We start from the raw sequence: 22,154 nt of genomic DNA, 5'->3' as shown, positions 1-22,154 counted from the left end.
CTTCACAAGATGAAGGGACAGGATGACAAGACATGAGTAAAGACATCAAGGAATAACTTCCATTATACATGAGGGAGCTGTTAGGCTAAAAACTGTAGGAGAAAAACGAAACTGTAATATGCCCAACAAATGGCTGAAGACGTCGGTTGCAAGGGCAACTCTGAGATGACACAGGAGAGGTATTCGTGGCATCGACATAAAACCAGTCAGTAAACTGATGACCCCCTCCTCAAAAAAACTAGACATGTCACAATTACAACAGCACGAAATCATATCTAAAGCTGCCAAAATTTGCATGTACAGATAATTTAATAGTTTCTGGCCTTGCGGTCGTCACCAATGCACTTACGTATTCTACCATAATGTTAATACCTCCTTTGTACAGATGGAGTGGTGACTTGAACATCACAGTATTACTCCCAGTACTAAACATTACTTATTACCAATATCCAAGTAGTACCTCGTACTAGTGTTCACTAGTATACACTCATGCTCATAACTTAAGGATAATTGGAGAATGTGGTGACACACCACGTGGCACTACACAAAACTGGCGCTAATGGCATAGGCACATAGGGCACACGCAAGTGTTAAGTTCACAGTATTGGTGATAAGTTGAGAAGGCCGTCCCGAAACACATGTGCTGCAAAACAGCACTGTTTCCTGCGCATCTACCCCGACAAGAATATGGGATATGATCACCATGCACACGTACACAGGCCGCACAACGGGTTGGCATACTCTGGATCAGGTGGTCGAGCAGTTGCTGGGGTATTGCCTCCCATTCTTGCATCAGTGCCTGTCGGAGCTCCTGAAGTGTCGTAGGGGTTTGAAGACGTGCAGCGATACGTCAGCCGAGAGCATCCCGGACGTGCTCGATGATGTTTACGTGTGGAGAACAGGCAGGCCACTCCATTAGCCAGATATCTTCTGTTTCAAGACACTCCTCCACGATGGCAGCTCGGTGGGGCCGTGCGTTATCATCCGTCAGGAGGAAGGTGGGACCCACTGCACCCATAAAATGGCGGACATACTGGTGCAAAATGACGTCCCGATACACCTGACCTATTACAGTTTCTCTGTCAAAGACATGCAGGGTTGTACATGCACCAATCGTAATTCTACCCTTCACCAGCAAACCACGACCTCCATACAGGTCCCTTTCAAGGAGGTATCTGGTTCTTGGGCCACGCCAGATGAAAACCCGGCGAGAATCACTGTTCAGACTATACCTGGACTCGTCCGTGAACATAAATTGGAACCACTGTTCCAATGATCATGTATTGTGTTCTTGACACCAGGCTGTACGGGCTCTCCTGTGACCAGGGGTCAGTGGAATGCACCTTGCAGTTCTCTGGGCAAATAAACCATGTGTGTACAGTCGTCTGTAGACTGTGTGTCTGGAGACAACTGTTCCAGTGGCTGCGGTAAGGTCCCGAGCAATGCTGCCTGCAGTAGTCCGTGGCCGCTTGCGGGCGGTGATGGTGAGATACCGGTCTTTTTGTGGTGTTGTACACTGTGAACGTGCCGTACTGTAGCGCCTGGACACGTTTCCCGTCTGCTCGAATCGTTGCCATAATCTTGAGATCACACTTTGTGGCACACGAAAGGCCCGTGCTACGACGTGCTGTGTTTCACCAGCCTCCAGTCACCCTAGTATTCTACCCATCATAACGTCGTTAATATGTGCTCTTTGAGCCATTTTCAACACACAGTCACTATTAGCACGTCTGGAAACGTCTGCACACTTACTCGCTGCACCGTACTGTGACATGCACCAACACACCTCTGCATACGTGGACCGCTGCCAGCGCCACAGTGCAACGACCGCAGGTCAGATGCACCTATTGGTCATAACCCGAGGTGATTTAAACCCGCAAACCGCCTACCAGAGCGTTTTCTCAAGATGTATCAGCATTATCCTTAATTTATGAGAATGTATGTGGTTAATGCATAAGTTATAGGGGTTGGCCAAAAACATGGAAACACCAAACACGCAAAACGTTATGTCTGACGCGGTGTAGGAAAACCGTTTCCGTTCAAAACAGCTTCCAGTCCTCTCGGAAAAGATAATCAAAGGCCCTGATTGATTTTTCTAGGAACCTTATATCATTCTTGTTGTGAAATGGTGGCAAGTTGAAGTAACCATTCTGGAGATGGATGGCGGTTACGCAAACTTCTCTCAAAAGTAGACCACAAAGGCTCAATAACATTGAGATCTGGTCACTGTGGTGAGCAGGGGAGATGCGACAAATCATCCTCGTGGTCACATAACCAGTCCTGGGCGTTGCCAACTGTTTGAGCAGGGGCCCTGTCGTCTTGGAACACAACATCATCATTCTACATCTACCTCTACATTCATACTCCTCAAGCCACCTGACGGTGCGTGGCGGAGGGTACTTTTGAGTACCTCTATCTGTTCTCCCTTCTATTCCAGTCTCTTATTGTTCGTGGAAAGAAAGATTGTCGGTATGCCTCCGTGTGGGCTCTAATCTCTCTGATTTTATCCTCATGGTCTCTTCGCGAGATATACATAGGAGGGAGCAATATACTGCTTGACTCCTCGGTGTAGGTATGCTCTCGAAACTTCAACAAAAGCTCGTACCGAGCTGCTGAGCGTCTCTCCTGCAGAGTCTTCCACTGGAGTTTATCTGTGATCTCCGTAACGCTTTCGCGATTGCTAAATGATCCTGTAACGAAGCGCGCTGCTCTCCGTTGGATCTTCTCTTTCTCTTCTATCAACCGTACCTGGTACATATCCCACACTGGTGAGCAGTATTCAAGCAGTGGGCGGACAAGTGTGCTGTAACCTACTTCCTTTGTTTTCGGATTGCATTTCCTTAGGATTCTTCCAATGAATCTCAGTCTCGGATCTGCTTTACCGACGATCAACTTTATATTATCATTCCATTTAAATCACTCCTAATGCCTACTCCCAGATAATTTATGGAATTAACTGCTTCCAGCTGCTGACCTGCTATATTGTAGCTAAATGATATGGGATCTTTCTTTCTATGTATTCGCAGCACATTACACTTGTCTACATTGAGATTCAATTGCCATTCCCTGCGCCATGCGTCAATTCGATGCAGATCCTCCTGCATTTCAGTACAATTTTCCATTGTTACAACCCATCGATATACCACAGCATCATCCGCAAAAAGCCTCAGTGAACTTCCGATGTTATCCACTAGGTCATTTATGTATATTGTGAATAGCAGCGGTCCTACGACACTCCCCTGCGGCTCACCTGAAATCACACTTACTTCGGAAGACTTCTCTCCATTGAGAATGACATGCTGCGTTCTGTTACCTAGGAACTCTTCAATCCAATCACATAATTGGTCTGATAGTCAAATGGCTCTGAGCACTATGCGACGTAACTTCTGAGGTCATCAGTCGCCTAGAACTTAGAAGTAAATAAAACCTAACTAACCTAAGGACATCACACACCTCCATGCCCCAGGCAGGATTCGAACCTGCGACCGTAGCGGTCGCTCGATTCCAGACTGTAGCGCCTAGAACCGCACGGCCATTCTTGCCGGCGGTCTGATAGTCATTATGCTCTTACTTTGTTCATTAAACGACTGTGGGGGAACTGTACCGAACGCCTCGCCGAAGTCAAGAAACACGGCATCTACCTGGGAACCTGTGTCTACGGCCCTCTGAGTCTCGTGAACGAATAGCGTGAGCTGGGTTTCACACGATCGTCTTTTTCGGAACCCATGTTGATTCCTACAGAGTAGATTTCTAGTCTCCAGAAAAGTCATTATACTCGAACTTAACACGTGTTACAAAATTCTACAACTGATCGACGTTAGAGATACAGGTCTATAGTCCTGCACATGTGTTCGACGTCCCTTCTTGAAAACGGGGATGACCTGTGCGCTTTGCCAATCCTTCGGAACGCTACGCTCTTTTAGAGACCTACGGTACACCGCTGCAATTTTGCATCATTGCCCAAAAATCACTTCTACCGTGGGAATGGCTTGATCTATCAAATTGGTCAGATAATCTTTGGCATTAATGCAACCTTGCAGAGTAACCATGAGGCCCATGGAACACCACGATATGGCTATCCAAATCATCCCGAACCCTCCGCCATATTTCAATCTTGGGACGTAAACTCAGCCAGAAGTTGGATACAGTGTGAAACTAAACCCATCCGACCAAATGACTTTCTTCCATTGCTCCATACTCCAAATATTATTGCTTCCGCACCATGTTTTCGTGTTACGGGAATCTGTATCACCAATAAGTGGTTTTGTAATTCCAGCTCGCACTGCAGTTCCCTGCTTGAGGAGCTCCATTCGTGTTGTTTTGATGCTGACAGGGTTCGCGAGTGCTACACTCATTTCTGCAGTGATTTTTGCAGATGTCATCCTCTTCAGTGACTGCCACTATAGCTCTACATACACTTGTGTTGACTTTGTAACTTAGTGGATGGCGTTCTGTCGCTTTCCCTGTTGCTGTATATATCTTCGATACAATGACTATTAAAACACGAAACACTTCGGCTCCCTTCGTTACGAAAGCACCCACGAAAGCCCTCACCATACGAGCATCGACAATTTGCCTGCGTTAGAACCCACTTAACTCCGACATAATGCACTTACAACTACACATAACACTTTCTCACCGTAACTGACGCTAGCAACGTATAAAGGACATTGCACAGGTGCCGTCCATGCATACATACAGTACTGGCCATTTAAATTGCTACACCACGAAGATGACGTGCTACATACGCGAAATTCAACCAACAGGAAGAAGATACTGTGATATGCAAATGATTAGCTTTTCAGAGCATTCAAACAAGGTTGGCGCCGGTTGCGACACCTACAACGTGTTGGAATGAGGAAAGTTTCCAACCGATTTCTCATACACGAACAGCAGTTGACCGGCGTTGCCTGGTGAAACGTTGTTGTGATGCCTCGTGTAAGGAGGAGAAATGCGTAGCATCGCATTTCCGACTTTGATAAAGGTCGGATTGTAGCCTATCGCGATTGCGGTTTATCGTATCGCGACACTGCTGCTCGCGTTGGTCGAGATCCCATGACTGTTAGCAGAATATGAATCCCAACGGCCTGGTATCATTAGCAGTCGAGATGACAGGCATCTAATCCGCGTGGCTGTAAAGGATCGTGCAGCCACGTCTCGATCCCTGAGTTAATAGATGGGGACGTTTGCAAGACAACAACCATCTGCACGAACAGTTCGACGACATTTGCAGCAGCATGGACTATCAGCTCGGAGACCATGGCTGCGGCTACCCTTGATGCTGCATCACAGACAGGAGCGCCTGCGATGGTGTACTCAACGACGAACCTCGGTGCACGAATGGCGAAACATCATTTTTTCGGGTGAACCCAGTTTCGATCCCTGCGAAACCCAAGATTTCAGCAGGATAATGCACGACCGCATGTTGCAGGACCTGTACGGTCCTTTCTGGATACAGAAAATGTTCGACAGCTGCCTTGGCCAGCACATTCTCCAGATCTCTTACCAACTGAAAACGTCTGGTTAATGATGGCCGAGCAACTGGCTCGTCAGAATACGCCAGTCACTACTCTTGATGAACTGTGGTACGTGTTAAAGATGCCCCTGTACACGCCATCCAAGCTCTGTTTGACAATGCCTATGCGTATCAAGGCCGTTATTACGGCCAGAGGTGGTTGTTATGGGTACTGATTTCTCAGGATCTATGCACCTAATCCGTGAAAATGTAATCACGTGTCATTTCTAGTATAATATATTTGTCCAATGAATACCCGTTTATCATCTGCATTTCCTCTTGGTGTACCAATTTTAATGACCAGTAGTGTACAACAGCGCAACCTTCAGGCTTGGCTAACATCTCCACTTACGTTGAACATGCATTTCTCGCGGTAAGTAAATCTGTCCTCAAGCTGAAGATTAGTTTACACAAGCAGTGCTGTGCTATGCATCCCACTACTGAAGTTGCCATGCATTTGCCGTGCAACGGCCTTTGAAATGACTTACCCATTCAATTGTAGAGGGACCTATAGTTTAACAGCGATTTCGAACCGCTGTGCAATTTGGAATTTTTCTGATCAACACTTTATTAGCAGAGGTGAAAGAAGAGAAAAGTGACAGAAAAAGAAATCGTACGATCGACTGCAGATCAAACCTCGAAACTTTGGGTTTGCTGTCTGGTCCTTACGAACTCTTCCAGCTTCCAAGAACAAATAATTTAAACTATCGAACAAATTGCAGGAGTAATGTTAACAATGTTAAATTACTCAGCTAGAACACACTCTTTCTCACAACTTCTTCTTCTTTCAAAAAGTAGGCGATCCGCCTGTTTCGGTCACCGTGAAAGTACTTGCCAATGCCTCCTTGGTCTGCCAATGTCTCTCTTACCATTCGTTCTACTAGAATTCTTTCCAAGTGCGACAGCCTTCCTTTTTAATTTTATTTTTATCCTCGAATAAGCCAACTAAGGATCACGAGCCAGTTTCATCTGCTTGACGTTGTTCTTTTCTTTTCTACTTTTTCGTCTATTCAGTATGGCTTTTCACTTTCTTCAGACAATTTAATATCAATTTTATTTTCCCTTTCCTACCTTGAAATCCTTGTGTATCCATTACTTTTTTCCTATCATTTTCTGACAGTTGTTTCTTCAGCTTTTACAACTGTTTTTTCTCAATCTTTTTTGTATTATATATCCAGTTTATTGTTGACTTATTATACCATAAATATATGAATATCCTTTTGGCTAGTCTACAGTCCAAAAAATATCACTCTTCTTTCCTTCGTTATTTCTGACATGTTTTCTGTGTTTTGATAAGTTCCATCGTTATTTCGTAGTTTTTAGCCTTCCATAATTTTCTGTCTGTATAATATTTTCCTAAACATTTGCCTTCGTTATTTCTAATTTATCTAGATCGTAATTTAACGAAAGACATTCTACTTTCACTACTGTGTTGTAACACCTTATTTTTGCATTTTTAGACGGGCACTTTTTATTTTAAAGGTCTTTAGTTACACTATATGCGCATTATGCATCCTTCATCTATTTCGGCTTTTTACAAACCATTTTCTTGGATTATTTCCCCATGATACTGAAATTTACAAAATTTTTCTGTTTCGCCAGTAGTTGTTTTCAGTAATTTCGGTGCATTAACCCTTGTTAAATATTTATTTAATCCTGCATAAATTATGAAGCCGATTCTTCTGCCACTTTCTTCTAAATGTTAATTTTTATTACAACATGGGTCATCTCAAAATTCGAGACGTGTATTCTAGTATTCTCGTTTCCTCTTCCAAACTTCATTGGTGAAATCTTACTCATTAAGTTTTTCATTCCATATTCTCACTGATTTTTCTAGAACACAATTAAAAAGAATTGCAGATAGACCATTACCTTACCGTAAACCTGTGTTCATTTCGAAAAGCTGACTTCCAGTTTAGATACTAAGACTGCAAATGTTTCACGAATAAGATTTGCTGATTTAGACTTTATGCCAAAGTCTCGGGATATTTTATGTATACTGTCTCTGTCAACAAAAGTAATGGCATTCTGAAATCAGCAGACATACTAAAATATCTTTTGAATCCCACAATCTGTGGCAAATCATGGACTTCAGACTAAATATTTGTTCAGAACATGATACGCCCTTTATAAAACCACCTTGATGTTGACTGCCTACTGTTTCTGCACTGTTTAGTAGGATCTTGGAAAATACTTTATACGCACCTACTAGCAAAACAATTTTAGTTGGCGATGTATCGAGGCGATCTTCCACTCTCATGGAATTTTTCTGTTCTCTAGCTTTCTTCAAAGACTAATTGTAGCTCTTTTTTTATTTTTGCTAAAGACCATTTCAGAAGTTCCGCTGTAATAGTCTTCTCCAATAGCTTTATTGTTTTTCAGGGTTTTAACTACTTCTTGGATCTCTTTGATAGTCAGTGGTAAATCGTCTTCTAGATTTTATGAGTGAGAATTCCACATTATGGATTGGTTCTGGTAATTAAGAAACTGATCCAAATATTTTGAAAGTATTTCGAAATTTTCAATGTGGCTTAATGAAGCCTGTCATTTTCGTTTATGAAATAGACACATGGGGTTTTGTCTCCTTTCAGTCTGCCCTTAAATGTCTAATAAAAATCACGAGTATTACTTTTTCAAAAGTTTTCTTCGGTTTCCGCAAGTTTTCTCTTTTCAGAATCTCTTTCGATTCTTCCAATTAACCTAGCTGTCCCCTTTCTTTACTCTCTAAACTGATCAGTGTTCAGTATTCCTTGAACATTTCTACTTTTTCCTTTTTTTGGCACTCTGTTACAGTTACTTCACACATTTCACCAATTCCAGTATCTAACCCATGTGGTCTGCTATCCACTCTTCAGATCTGTGTGACTCATTAGCATTTCAAATCCACCGAAATGTAAGTCACAGTTCCGCATCACAACACTGGACATTGTACTACTTACAGTGAACACACTTGCAGCTCCTGATACATCTGTATATTTTTCATTTCACTGTATTTCCCTTTCACTTCCTGGTTCTCTGGTCATATTAGCCTATTACTCACAAGGAAAACTCCCCATCGCACACCTCTCAGATTTAGGGGTAAGGTAGCTCAGTGGACAGCCAATCAAAAACTGAACACTGATCAAGCATGAAAACAGAAAGAAGGTTTGCTGAAGGTGAAAAAAGAAGCAACACAGAAACAGTGAACGGTTGATGGGCAAGACGTGCAATAACAAGCGTCGAACAAATAGAACGACCTTGACGAACAAAATGAGATCAATAGAAAAAGAAAAACCAAAAAAGTGGTCACGGTGGAAGACTGCCAAGTGTGTGACCCGTGTTCAAATCTCTAGCGTTTCCTTTTTTTCACAACATTATGAGTTTTCCGTACGGTCATTGAAATGTATGTTCTCCTTCTGTGGTCTTGGCAGTTGTCATACTATACATTGGCTGTAGAATATGCGTCATGTGGTAAGAACACGCTACCGTCGCAAGTACGTGATGAATAGTGAGAGCTGGCGAGATACCACAAAGAGGTCTCATAAAAATAAAAGCAACAAGTAGATGGATGTGAACTATGTTACAACAAAGGAATTCAAGAGTCAAAACTTTCCAAAACGGAATGCAACTTCAGAAACGCCAGAAACATATGTTTTGACAGAGTCAGAGAAACTGTGTGACTGTGAGACTGTTACGTTCATATGTTGCAGCTTATGTGAGAAACTATTATGTTTTCATCATTTCCTTGAAAAATGTTCACATTCATATGAACACCTAAATCAGACAAGGAGGCATATCTCACTCACTCATCAGTCGTACTAATTAGGTGCGTCAGTAAGAGATTCCTGTAATATGACACATGTACTGTCACTAATGCCTTGTATGATATACTAGACGTGTTTTCCTGTGGAGTATTTGGTTGATTTGTCCCCTTGTCATAAAACGTTTGCGATTCCCATTCGAATGCGTACCATCTTTCGACTCCTAACTGAGTAGTTTTGCAGAATCAGCTGTCATTACAGGTACCTTCCTTACACCTCGCTGTTGCAAACGGATCTTACACTACGACACACACACACACACACACACACACACACACACACACACACACACACACATTCACACACACACACACATTTGAATACAGCGAACAGCGGGAAAAAAAAAGAAAACTAGCGCAAGGGAGGTTTGAACTAGGCTCACCCGCGTGGCAGTCCACCACCGTGACCGTCTTTTTTTATCTCATTTTGTTCGTTATTCTTCGTTGTATTTGTTCGGGGTTGACCTTCCATGACACCCCTTAAAGTTCATCGTTGATCCGTTCTCTCAGTTTTGTATTACAGAGAGGGCACTCTGATGTTAACCACGACGCCGTTGCTCTTTTAGGCATTTGTAAATTGCACTTCTTGTCCTTCGACCGTTCACTATTTCTATTTTTCTTTTTCTTCAAAGTTTAGTATACCTTCTTCCTGTTTTCATGCTTTATCTCTGTTCAGGTTTTGACGGGATCCCCACCGGGCTTGCTTACCACTAAATCTGAGGAGTGTGCGATGGGGAGATTCCCTGTTGTATCTTCCGTGTGTGAAGTCGTGTCAGTCTCCTCCGCGATCCGTTGCCGCTCCATTGCAAGTTCACTTGCTGCATTCCCTTCCCTCGAAAAATGTGTTTTCTGCGTCTCCAGCAGAGAGAGGACACTGCCCTTCAACCCTGCGTGAGTGGAGACCAAACCAGAACGACAAAATTTCCCCGCAAACAGTGTGACTTGTCAAAGAGATGCTGGCTTCGTCCGCTTCCTCTTCCTTCTCCAAACTGTAGGGTTAACTTAGGCCGCCTCGGTAGAAGCTACGCGATCAGCGCGGCGTATCGATAACCGAAAGGGCCCGCGTTCGAGTCCCGGCCGGGCCGGAGATTTTCTGCGCTCGAGGAGTGGATGTCGTGTATTCCTCACCTACGTATCGTCATAACTGACATTCCACTACTGAGATGGCCGAATGAGCACATCCCAAAAACAAAGAAAAATAAATAAAAAGAAAGGATTAACGTAACTGAGACGAAACTTTCCTCTCATCCTTCTGCGAAGTCGAAAGAAAGGATGAGTTAAGTGCTCCTCACTCCCTCACTATTTTGCTGCCTTGTGCTATGATTGGTGAAGAAAACACACTATCGGTGACACCGATGCACTTCCTATGCTGCTACGCTTCCCGCTTGATAGCGGTTGTCAATATCATTTTATCGAAGAAGGCAGTTCACTCCAACGTCACTCATATGAGATCTGTTACTGTGTGACTGCACTCGGAAAACTCCTTACTCAACCATCGCTATCTCTCAGTTTTTAGCTTGTAGCAAGTACACATCTTCACAACACACAATTACCACGTGCCGTAAAGTGGCTCTCACAATATAGATATAGAAGTAGATGAAAGAAAGGAATCTCACCAAGCAATAGGCAACAATTAGGAAAACCGTAAAGTCTTCTAAAAAAAAGACCCTTTTCCTATAAGTTAGGATATAATATTTTTAGATTTCAATACCAATTTAGCGTTGTAGACGACCAAACGAAAGAAATAACACCAGTAGTGTTCTACGAACGCTTAAACACGCGAACACTTCCGATTTTGATCTTTATCCATAGCCTGCTGGTCAAAAAAGTATCGTGTTTTTCAAGAAATTTGCTAAGAATCCAGGGATTCTACTATCGATGTCGTGTGGCACTCGACCAAAAACCCAGAAGTTTGTAAATTCTGTCGTACTGGTATCTGCGAGCAAGTAGCATTTCTCCAACACAGTATCGTAAAAGGATATCTTGCATGACAGCATACGTCTGACGTATAATTAGCGAGAAGCAGTGTGAGGGACACATTAATACAGAGAAGTGTTTCTTAGTGTCAGAAGTTACCAAGTTCAGTTAAATTTGCACCACTAAATGTGTATGCGGCAGGCATCACAATTTGGTTTTCCTTTACGCCAGTGATTCCCAACCTTTCTGAGTCTATGACACCTGAGTGCAATTAGATACTGGTATTACCCAACCAAGTCTCCCAGCCATCAACAACATTAGCGCCTAACGAAACTTTAGAATGAAAGAGCATTATATGTGAACGCTTTCATTTTTTAAATAATGGAAGGTAAATGATAGTTAGTTTTAGTATGTCTCTTATTAAACCCCCGAAATAATGAATTAATGATACTGCTTAATTGTAACAACATTTTATTTATATTTTTAGAAAGATGGGATAATTCTCAATTCATTGCGATGACTACGTACAACTCCTTCCACTGCTCGTGAAATTCGATTATTGGATTTTTATACCGATTGGTGTTCTGGAGGTCAGTAGCTTATAACGCTTAGCCTATCAGTCATCCGGCCGTGGCCATTGTGTGCCATGGATAGCACGTGAGAGTTCACTTGCGCCACAAAGGTGAGGAATACAATAGATTTCCCACAATGAGACATCAGAAGTTCGGCAGGCTGTAATCGGTTGCAATGTTTCTAGGATGACATCGAAGTGTTTGCAACATTAAAGGAAAGGCTCGTGTCAAAAAGATGCGTTAATATATCATTTCTCAAATCAACATCCCTTTTTATCAACCCGTACTAATCGTTCAGCGATAAATGAGGTATCGTTAGAAAGATTTTTTTAACCAGCATTTGACATACCGATTTTGCACTAAAACTTACTATTTGCGGAAAATTTTAACGTAAGAGACTTTTAACTATCATAGGCAAAAGGGGATCATCGATGCCCAGCTTCATACCTTTACGAAGATAAGTTATTAATCACAAGTAAGAGATTCCCTTTCTATTTGTCTTGTTACAAATATCATTTTATTTATAATAAATGAAAAGCAAACTGGTGCTTTTCATTTATTATAATGTTGTTTTACCAATAAACGACGGAAGATTCTGTTAATACTATTTTATTTATTTTAAAATAGTTTTGAAGTAGATAATTTGTATACAGTATTGTCATATGTAATAACGGTCACCAACGCGATAGGCCATTATCTCTGCCCGTCGTACAAGTTTACTTTTCTGAAACAATACACTTTCCGAAACGACAAACACATGTTATTGTCGCCAACTACACTTATTCCAACGATTTCACTTATTTCAAATACTGTCAATTTAAGTGCCAAAGTCAAGCGCAGGTTCCCTGATGTGTACATATTTCACCTCCATTGAAGAACATTCATTGAAAGCGTCAGACGATAACAGCTATTTTTGCTGTATCTAGTGCAAAACAATTAAGTTTTTGGTAACTGAAACGTGTTCTCAAGCGTATTTTTACATTCTCGCGTTATAATCATGTCTTAGGTGATTGTCATTAGTACAGTCACCGTATCAAATCCTCCATATCCTACATTTAAAGGGACATTGGGATTAATATTATCAGATGTAATCCTGTTCACAATTTCAGCATGTGAACACCATAGCGTTAAAGAAGCTTGGTGTTTTTAACAGGGTAATACGTTGTGAGATTCGGAATGAAAAGAGAAAAGAGTTAATTAATACAAATCTTAACCAGTACAGTGGAATACAAGCGCGACTGTCATATGATAACTTACTGATCAAAAAAATGTAGAATGGAAGCAAGGTGAGAGAGCCACGTCATGGACATCACATGCAACAAGGCCGATTTAAGTACAGATACTTAAGTCTTCGATTGCGTGCAAAATGGACGGCAGAAAAATCAGACAACGTGACGACGCAGTGCTACACGAGAGAAAGATATGAAACTAATGTGTTATAGCATAAAAAGAATTAACTATAAAATAAAATCCTTTATGACAGATAAAGCGGAAACACATTCTGGAAGGGAGAGTGCCGGAACTACATATTAGGAATCGTGTAGATGATCAGCAGAAAAAAGAATTTGGTCTTGAACGAATACAAGGACGCAGAAAGGGCTTAATGTAGAACAGGAAACATTTTACCCTCCACAATTTTCGAACACACATTTATAGGTGTTCCCTGTAGCGCTGCTCACAGAACAGTTTGTCCACAGACGGAGCCTTCGCACAACTTCTATCGGACCCTTGAACAGAACGGCGAGTTGGAGGGTGTGGGGCGAGGGGAGGGGGTCAGAGAGTTCTAAATAGCCGCCGTCTCCATGACGTCGGGCTTCCGTTCTTCCTCGAATCCTACACACAGGACGAGGCATCTATTTCACTTTAAATACTTTTTGTTACGCTAAAGACACCGATAATCTATTTTCATTTTCACGCTTAGTCACTAGGGCCTCTTTTACATAGCGAACAGCTTATTATCGTAACCTTATTAACAACCGCGATGCAGGCATGAAATTACTTTCCTTCAGATGAAACTATGCGAGTTTTTCTTTCCAGTTTAATAGCTCCAGACGATCGCTTTATGTATCTCCATAAGTTAGTACAGTGACAGCTGATAACTAGTAGTTAAATTCATAGTAGAGCTAAACAACATTTACAAATAAGACTGTGAGACCATTTTACTAGTGGTATAAATTACATTAAATTTGAGGTGTCTCAATACGTCTGCACAAAAGAATTAAATCGAGTATCTCTGTCTCGGTGAATCAATTTATTGTTGAGAATAGAACAAAATTCCTGGTGGTGTGTACTAACTTCGAAAGCATTTTATCTTCACAATTGTATTCACAGACATACGAAATTGTCATATGGCCAGAAGCGTAAGAGCGTAGTTTGACATCCGGTGCGATTTTTTAACTTGTCACCTTCCCGAACCCCCAAAAATATCAAATATTTTTTTTAGGGGAAAGGCAACAATTTCACGCAAGTGGTTAAGTAAGTAAAGTATATTGTTAACTATTTTTAAACAGTTTTTATGAATGGAAAAATAATTCTTGATTCATGTGAACCTAAATCGTGAAAAACTGCTCTCACATGACGCTACCGAAACATACGAACTTTAGAAGAATGTTAACTTGAAAATAAGGTTGGGAGAAGAAGGAAATCCATACTCAGTCACGAACTAAGATATCCATTCGAACTTCTGGACTTCAGAAGCTTGAAGAAATCTTAGGCGCGGTGTGAGAAATCACATCTTTACTGTCAACTGAACTTTTTACGGTCGGGAAGTCCAATTTCTGACGTTTTAATCAGACCGCAGGGCTCTAAAATATCAAAACGATCTGATATAAATACCATGGTTTTGCAACGTGTTTCAGATTCTTGCACAAACCTGTCGGTGCACTATAATACTGAACTTTTCAGTTCTTAGAAAGAAATGGCGAAAAAAATAACTCTGAACTCGAGCCACGGAACCTGCATAGTTTTGTCACCCCACAGGCCTGGTACCTGCCCCCCCCCCCCCCCCCCCCTCGACCGACCTATGAATGTGGCTGAGTTACATAGATGCAGATATTTATCCTGTTACATGTTTTCGATACATTTGCATACGATTATTTTCAGAAGTGTTGATGTAAATTCGTTCTTTTTCGTATTTAAATGCTTAGTTATTTTCATAGCCCCTCATCATTGTAATAATCTTTGTGGCATAGTTGGGGGTTAAGCATTCCTCCATATGTGGTATAAGACCACCCACACAAACTACATATAGCTAGTTCTTCGTTGTCCTCCGCTGTTTCAAAAATCTGGCATGTGCTGTCGCCGTTTGGTATATGTAATGGAATTGTATTTTTCCTGTTACAAATGTAGCAATCTCAGTAAAAGCACTTTTTCGGGACGGATCGACGGATATGTGTAAGCTTAAATTTACTTGCTCTCTGTTAACACGTCAGATATATTACAACACACATCCTCTTTCGTCAACCCATTGCCCCATAAGTTTACCCATCGCTTCCTGCGACAGCACTGTATAACGGGGAGTACACAGAAGATCCTATTTAATTGCCAGTTAATCGGACCAACTGACGACAGCATTACTATTCATTCATTTCTGTTGAGTGAAACCACTCTGTAAGAGCAACGGAATGAAAACAGTTTACGCATTCTGGCACTTTCAATTTTGAGTTGAAATATTCAATCGTTTTGCCGATGTTAAGTCGTTATTGTTGACTGCAATCTGTTATCGCCTGTCATTAGTGTTATTGCCGTTCCGATATTTGCTTTATATTGAGTACCAATAGAAAATTTTTAGCTCGACTTTTCATCAACGTTTATAAATGGGTGTCCTTTTAATAGCGAATTTTGAGTTAGGATCAGGATGCCGAAACGACCAATGGCGTGGGAGTGGAAGAAATCAAACGACTGGATGAAATGTGATGACCAGATGAATTCAATGAGATGTACAGTATTAGCAAGAATGGTTCATATTATGAAACTACATGTCTAAGAAATTCAAGGAAAACTAATTAATGATGACAAATATTTCTCAAAATAAAAAAAATCTTCCGACAAGCGACAGTTTAGGTTTTAAAAGCAAGTGATTAAGTAACCAAACAATCAAAAAAAATTATATATTAAAAGCTTTCTGTACACGTTACTTCACCGCTTACCGAAATAGAATCGTCGGTACTGAGTGTAAACCAGCGGGACAGGAGTCAGTTCCAATACATTTAAATTAACAAGCTTTGGGCCCCACACGGAATATTGAATGAAAACTAATTTATATAAATTGATTTTACTGAAGTGTCATGACGAACTGAGACTCCTATTTGTACACGATTTATTTTCGTGAAAGCTACATAACCTGCCTCTGAACGAGTGAATTCTAAAGTAAAAAATGCTGCTGGCAGCTGGCACTAACATTGACAAGAATTGGAATTCAGCTGTCTGGAAATTCCCGTTACAGACTTCTAGGACTTGGAGCACATAATAGTATTTTGAATAGGAATCCATGTCCGGAAACTTTGTCCAACTACTGACTTTTCGTAATATGGGTTCCTGTTCAAAATATTAAGTGCTCTTTCCTCTCGCCAAGTCCTAGAAGTTTGCAACGGTATTTCCGAAAACTCTGTAGAAAGAGAGAGAACTGACTACCATTGTGGACCAACAGATGGCAGCATGTTAACGGGATGTAAACCACGGAAAAAATGTTATAGCCTAACTGTTCAAAGAATCCCAATAATTTATTTATTATGTATTAGGCCTGAACAAACAAGACAAATGTGAATAATACTTAATAAATCTACCTTTTCTTCGTTGTAAAAAGAAAATATAAAATTTTTATATACGTCCTAATTTTTGGTTGGTATATCGAAGGAAAAGCTACGATAGTGAGAGTAACTATCACTGATGATCGTTTTCCTAGCAGCAGTTTAAGCTGTGCTATTAAAATCGTAACAAATCCCGAATAAAACTGCACGCCATGAACCTCTAGAAAAAATATCTCTATAAATCAACATTTTAGTACTGTTTACAAAATAAGGATCCCAAGAGTTCCATATAGTTCACATATTTTTCTCAAGAGACGCCATATCTGCGACTGTTCGAAACTAGTTCGTTTAATAACCGGAAGAGGCGTTACAACAGCCGTTGTTTATCGTTGCAAACGTTTCTTCCTTTCGCGTCGATAACGAATTTTAGCGTCTAACACATTATTATATTTCGATAATCCGTAGCAAAGCTGTTTCACAATCACAGAGAAGGATTTTGCAGCTCAGAGTCACAATGGTAAGATATTGTAAAATATATGCCTCTGGCGGAAGGTTCTTTAAATTCTCTTTAACTCCTGATATGAGAAGTTTTGTGGTTCCGTGCACATGGCTCAGATTAGTTGATTCGTTGATCTCCTTGGACAACGTATTGTATAGTTTTATTTCCTTGTGACAAATTCCGTTTTGTGCTCTTTGTTTGTTTACTATTGGTAAATTTATGTTAGAATTGCTCTTCTTCCATTATTTATTATTTGGGCTCCAGCGTGAGTACACTATCCAGTAACATTTGAAATTGGTATTTCTTTAACTCTGACATGACCATGATTCATTAACACAACTAAACATTATTTTTTGTGTTGTGTGAACAAAGGCACACCAACGCTAATTTATAAACGCTAGACATTCTTTAAAAAGAGAGGTTGCACTTTAACTAAGGGCCTATAGTCAGATTTTTAAATTGACCACTAAAATAAGTCTTGACAGACATCGAAGCACTTATCTATCAGTCCTTATTAAAAACTAATAGTACTTGTTGGGGATAGAAGCCTGAGATTGTTAAGATCTGAAAAAGGATTGTTCTCTATGTTGATTAGTACTTCGAGCAGGGTAAGGTTAAATGATTAGTGTCCTCCTCATCTGACCTCCTGCAATCATCAATGTCAGAATTTCTTAGACGAAATAAACGCAAACTGCTGCGAGTAAATCTCTTCCTCGTGATTGCAGAGATAAGTCTGCGGTTTACAGACATGTTGTGAAACCATGCTTAGCTGGATATGTGGGTTGTATCCAACGATAATATTTTCCTTCATTTACAACTGATGTGCCGGCCACGGTGGCCATGCGGTTCTAGGCGCTTCAGTCCGGAACCGCGAGACTGTTACGGTCGCAGGTTCGAATCCTGCCTCGGGCATGGATGTGTGTGATGTCCTTAGGTTAGTTAGGTTTAAGTAGTTCTGTTCTAGGGGACTGATGACCTAAGATGTTAAGTCCCATAGTGCTCAGAGCCATTTGAATCATACAGCTGATGTTTTCCAGTCTTCTTCCCACTAGGATATGGCATCAATTTTAATATGAAGTCATATGTCGATGTTAGGTAACTTGATATCAAACAAGCGGAGGCCAAGACGTTTGGAACGCGGATTTACTGCAAACTTCGTACACTCGTAGTACTCCATGAAGACAACAACAAAATGTGTAAGCAGTAACGCGTACTTCTCAAGCGTTGTTGAGAAAATCGCAAGATAATTTCGGTTCTCAAATATATACCTGCTCGTGGCCATTTTTTTCCACGAAGCGGAGGCAGCCGAATGGTAGCTCAGCGTGTTCGGCCAGAGAGCCGTTTGGCCTCTGTAATAAAAAACTGAGTGGAAGGATCACCCACCGAACTGGAACTGGATGTCTTGCGACGTCCGCAACGACCGAACACAACGATCAACAATGAACAAAATGGAAAAAAAATGGTTAGCGTTCAAGCCCCGTAATCGCTGGGTCGATGGATCGATACCCGTTCGTCAGTTTCTTTTTTTTATTTTCAAAACAATCATTTTCTTTACTATTTATATTACGAATGATGTAACGGGAAAAATACGTGTAATCGGATGAATTTTTATTACATTTACAAAGTTATTTGGCAGTCTACAAATTTTTATTATCACAAATAATATAATATTCATAACAATCGACTAGTAAACGACCAAACGCATAAAGTGTTACTGAAAATGTATGCTTGTCTGTGATTTGAGAAATCCCTTATACCTGGAAGAAAGCCGAAACTACCTGTTAACTGCAAGTTTTGACCGGCACACACGGCTTTCGGAAGATGTACGATTAATTGTCGCTTTCGACGTTACGAGAACGAGTTGCAGGGTGGTATTTTTCGCCAAAACATGAAAAATATAAAGTTATGAATATTACATTATTTGTGGTAATAAAAATTTGTAGACTACCAAATAGCATTGTAAATTTAATGAAAGTTCATCCGATTACAAGTATTTTTCCCATTATATCGATTGTAATATAAATAGCAAAGAAAATGACTGTGTTGAAAATAAAACGAAACTGACGGTCAGGACTCGATACAGCGATTACGTTGGTTGAACGCTAATCACTCGGCTGCCGGAGCTTGATGGTAAAAATGGCCACGCGCAGGAATATATTTGACGACCGAAATTATCTTCTGATTTTCTCAACAACGCTTGAGAAGTACGCGCTACTGCTTACACATTTTGTCGTCCTCATGGAGTACTACGAGTGTACGAAGTTTGCAGTAAATCCGCGTTCCAAACGTCGTGGTCTCCCCTTGTAAGAGGGTTCCGGATACGGGCAGCTTCCCTGGCCTACAGGTCATTAGTTCCGTTATACAAAATACCTGAGTGACCTTTAATCCAAAGTACCTAAACATCTTGTTCCATGGTCACGAATTCTACTGTTTGTGAGTACTGCTAATGTTTTTCGTCATGTGCATAACATACTGGTAGATGTACTCACATGGTGCAGCTAGAACCACAGCTGTTTGAACGTATCTCCACTGCGACCGTCCAACCAACCTGAGTTGACGACAGCTTTTACTTACTCTTCAGATGTTCACCACTGATCAGATACTACCGCGTTCTTGTTCTTTATGTGCATTAAGTAGATTCATCTTTATTCACTACCAGTGAACGATGAAATAAATAAGCATTCATTCTAAATTCATAAGCGCTGAAGGTACTAAAGTAGTTTCAACCTTGAAAATATATTTTTTAATGATCTTTAGCTTTAGCCTCGAACGAGAGAATAGTGGTAATCATTTTCGATGAATGAGTACTTGTTTAGTGCTGGATACCATTTGCTAAGACATCTGAAAAGAGCTTTCTGTTCTGTGGCAGCGCTTCAACCAGGCAGCCGAGGATGTGAGGAAGCTGACGAAGATGCCCTCGGACCAGGAGCTGCTTGAACTGTACGCGCTCTTCAAACAGGCCACCGTCGGCGACAACAACACAGGTGGGCTGCGACGCTATTATCTGTTACTTTGCTTTAAAATTCCATCAACAATCGAGGGCTGTGGTACCCTATATGAAGAAAATGACTGATCCTGCCCCACTTGGCGAGGGGTAAAGTATTACACCAACAGACGAAGATTAAACTGTTAAAAACAACTGAGTCCATTAGATTACGTAAACAGTGTGCTAAACTAAACATGATCCCTAAATTTTTCAGTCGTAAAATTAAGCCTAAAACAAAGATAACTTCTCTAGTAAAAAGTCTAGTAAAGTGCTCTGGTTAAAATACGAAGTTCGTGCTAAATTTAAGTATAAATAACAATTTGATCACCAGATTTATGTGTCACATCTAAAATTAGGGGAAGTATTGTCGCTCCTCCAAACCGATATTTTTTTACGTTAATTAATGACTTTGCTCATGTTGTCTGTAAGTATATTAGAACCAGGCGCAAAAATAAAAGTACACAGCTTACAGAAAGGAATAAGTGTAACAAATACAGTGAAGATAGATCATATAATAGTAACTTCAGATTTTTAAAGAAGCAAGGAATCTGACGTATACAGTTCACTAACGCAGAAACAGACCTATTAAACAAATCCTTAAAAATTTAAAATGCCCTCAAAATTACGGAGTAGTATGATAAAGAATATTACCGCAGAGTATCGAATTGGTATGGTATAACCATGGACATGGGAGGTATGGTGGCTACTTCACAAATTGAAGCCACTATCTTAGCTAGCCCAAAATATTAGGTTCACCGCATTCACTGTGACGTCACTCTGGGTCGTATTACTACAGCAAATACGCATTCAAGAACAGAAAAACATTCGAAATTGCCATCCCTGGCACTAAATTATTCATGTAAGCTCTGTAATTCTTAGTATTTAAAATAGTTACCGCGCACATGACATCGGTAATGAACAAGAAGTACTCGTAAACAATATTAGTCTGCTACTGTTTTGGGCTACTTAAAATGGCGCTCTTTCTGGAATACGACTAGAGCCACCTCCCTTCCTTTTCGTACCTCCATGGCTACAAATCTCAACACCGTAGCAAAACGACATCACCCGTAAAATCGCCAGAATGATTTCAAAACAGGAGAATCGTGGTGCTAATTACATTAGCGAGCAAATGCACAAACGAAGTACTCTATGTGACATTAACAATAAATTAAAAACAAGGCAAGTCGTAGAAACTGAAGCTAACAAAGGCAATACCTTAATTATTATACTGTTTAGCGATTATGAAAAGAAAATTCATCAGTTCTTTTACAATAACTGTGATACAAAAATTAACCACAATCCAAGTAAATAATTTAATGCCCAAATTAGAAAAGCAATTAAGAGCAATTTAATTTTTGTGAGGAGTGCATAATAATGAACCCTAGGACTCCCTACACTATGAGCTGAACTGATGATTGAAATTTCGACTCAACTCATAGCTATTGGTATAGTTAGTCTTGCGTATTTATCAAATACAAAATTGAATAGTTTGATAAATGAGCTAGCTGCACACATTTAGAGAAAAACGTAGAATTCGTAACTCACAAGAACTGGGCGACCAAACCAGAAACATCCACATCCAAGAGGAAGGTAGATTTGCCTCCTTTGATAAAGTCAATCTGTGTACGAATATACAAGTAACCGAAACTTTGAAATTATGAAAGACAATTTAATTAAACGCAAAAAGGGAAGCAAGTATCGTTGAGATTCTACATCCTATATTATCGAAGACAAAGAACATTTTTCATATACAGATGTAGTTATACATACGTAACTGTAGTCACTTGCTTCTGTCATCTTATTATTATTTTGTACCATCTGGCAAACTAATATTTTAATTAATTTACGTCCAAAATCCAATAAAGAAATCCTTTGTCCTTTTCTAACTTTACCCTATCCTGCAGATGCATTTGATGCTTCGTCTTGCTGTCCACACTGGAATTGTTTGTTTAAGTTTCGACCGTCTAATGCGTTTATAACAACATAGATGTAGTATGTATACATGTGACACATTCATCGACATATTAACACACTTTTAAACTGCTCTATCTTTGCTGTTTCTGCTTCCCCAGGAATTACAGTTCGTGTTTAGCAAGTAAAGCGAGCGCATACAGTGAC

General features: G+C 40.5%; 1 protein-coding gene across 1 annotated transcript in view; it reads left to right on the top strand.

The window, feature by feature from the left end:
• The window catches only part of LOC126354713 (acyl-CoA-binding protein homolog), a 121,347-nt gene that overhangs the window by 86,455 nt on the left and 12,738 nt on the right, over window positions 1–22,154 (top strand). The window contains exon 3 of the mRNA XM_050004562.1: window positions 19,920–20,034. Coding sequence (XP_049860519.1) covers window positions 19,920–20,034 — 115 coding nt within the window. The remainder of the gene's footprint in view (window positions 1–19,919; window positions 20,035–22,154) is intronic.

This window comes from Schistocerca gregaria, chromosome 3 (genome assembly GCF_023897955.1).
Source record: "Schistocerca gregaria isolate iqSchGreg1 chromosome 3, iqSchGreg1.2, whole genome shotgun sequence".
Taxonomy (NCBI): domain Eukaryota; kingdom Metazoa; phylum Arthropoda; class Insecta; order Orthoptera; family Acrididae; genus Schistocerca; species Schistocerca gregaria.
Note: the sequence above shows the minus strand (reverse complement) of the source record. Positions and strands in the feature narration are given on the sequence as shown.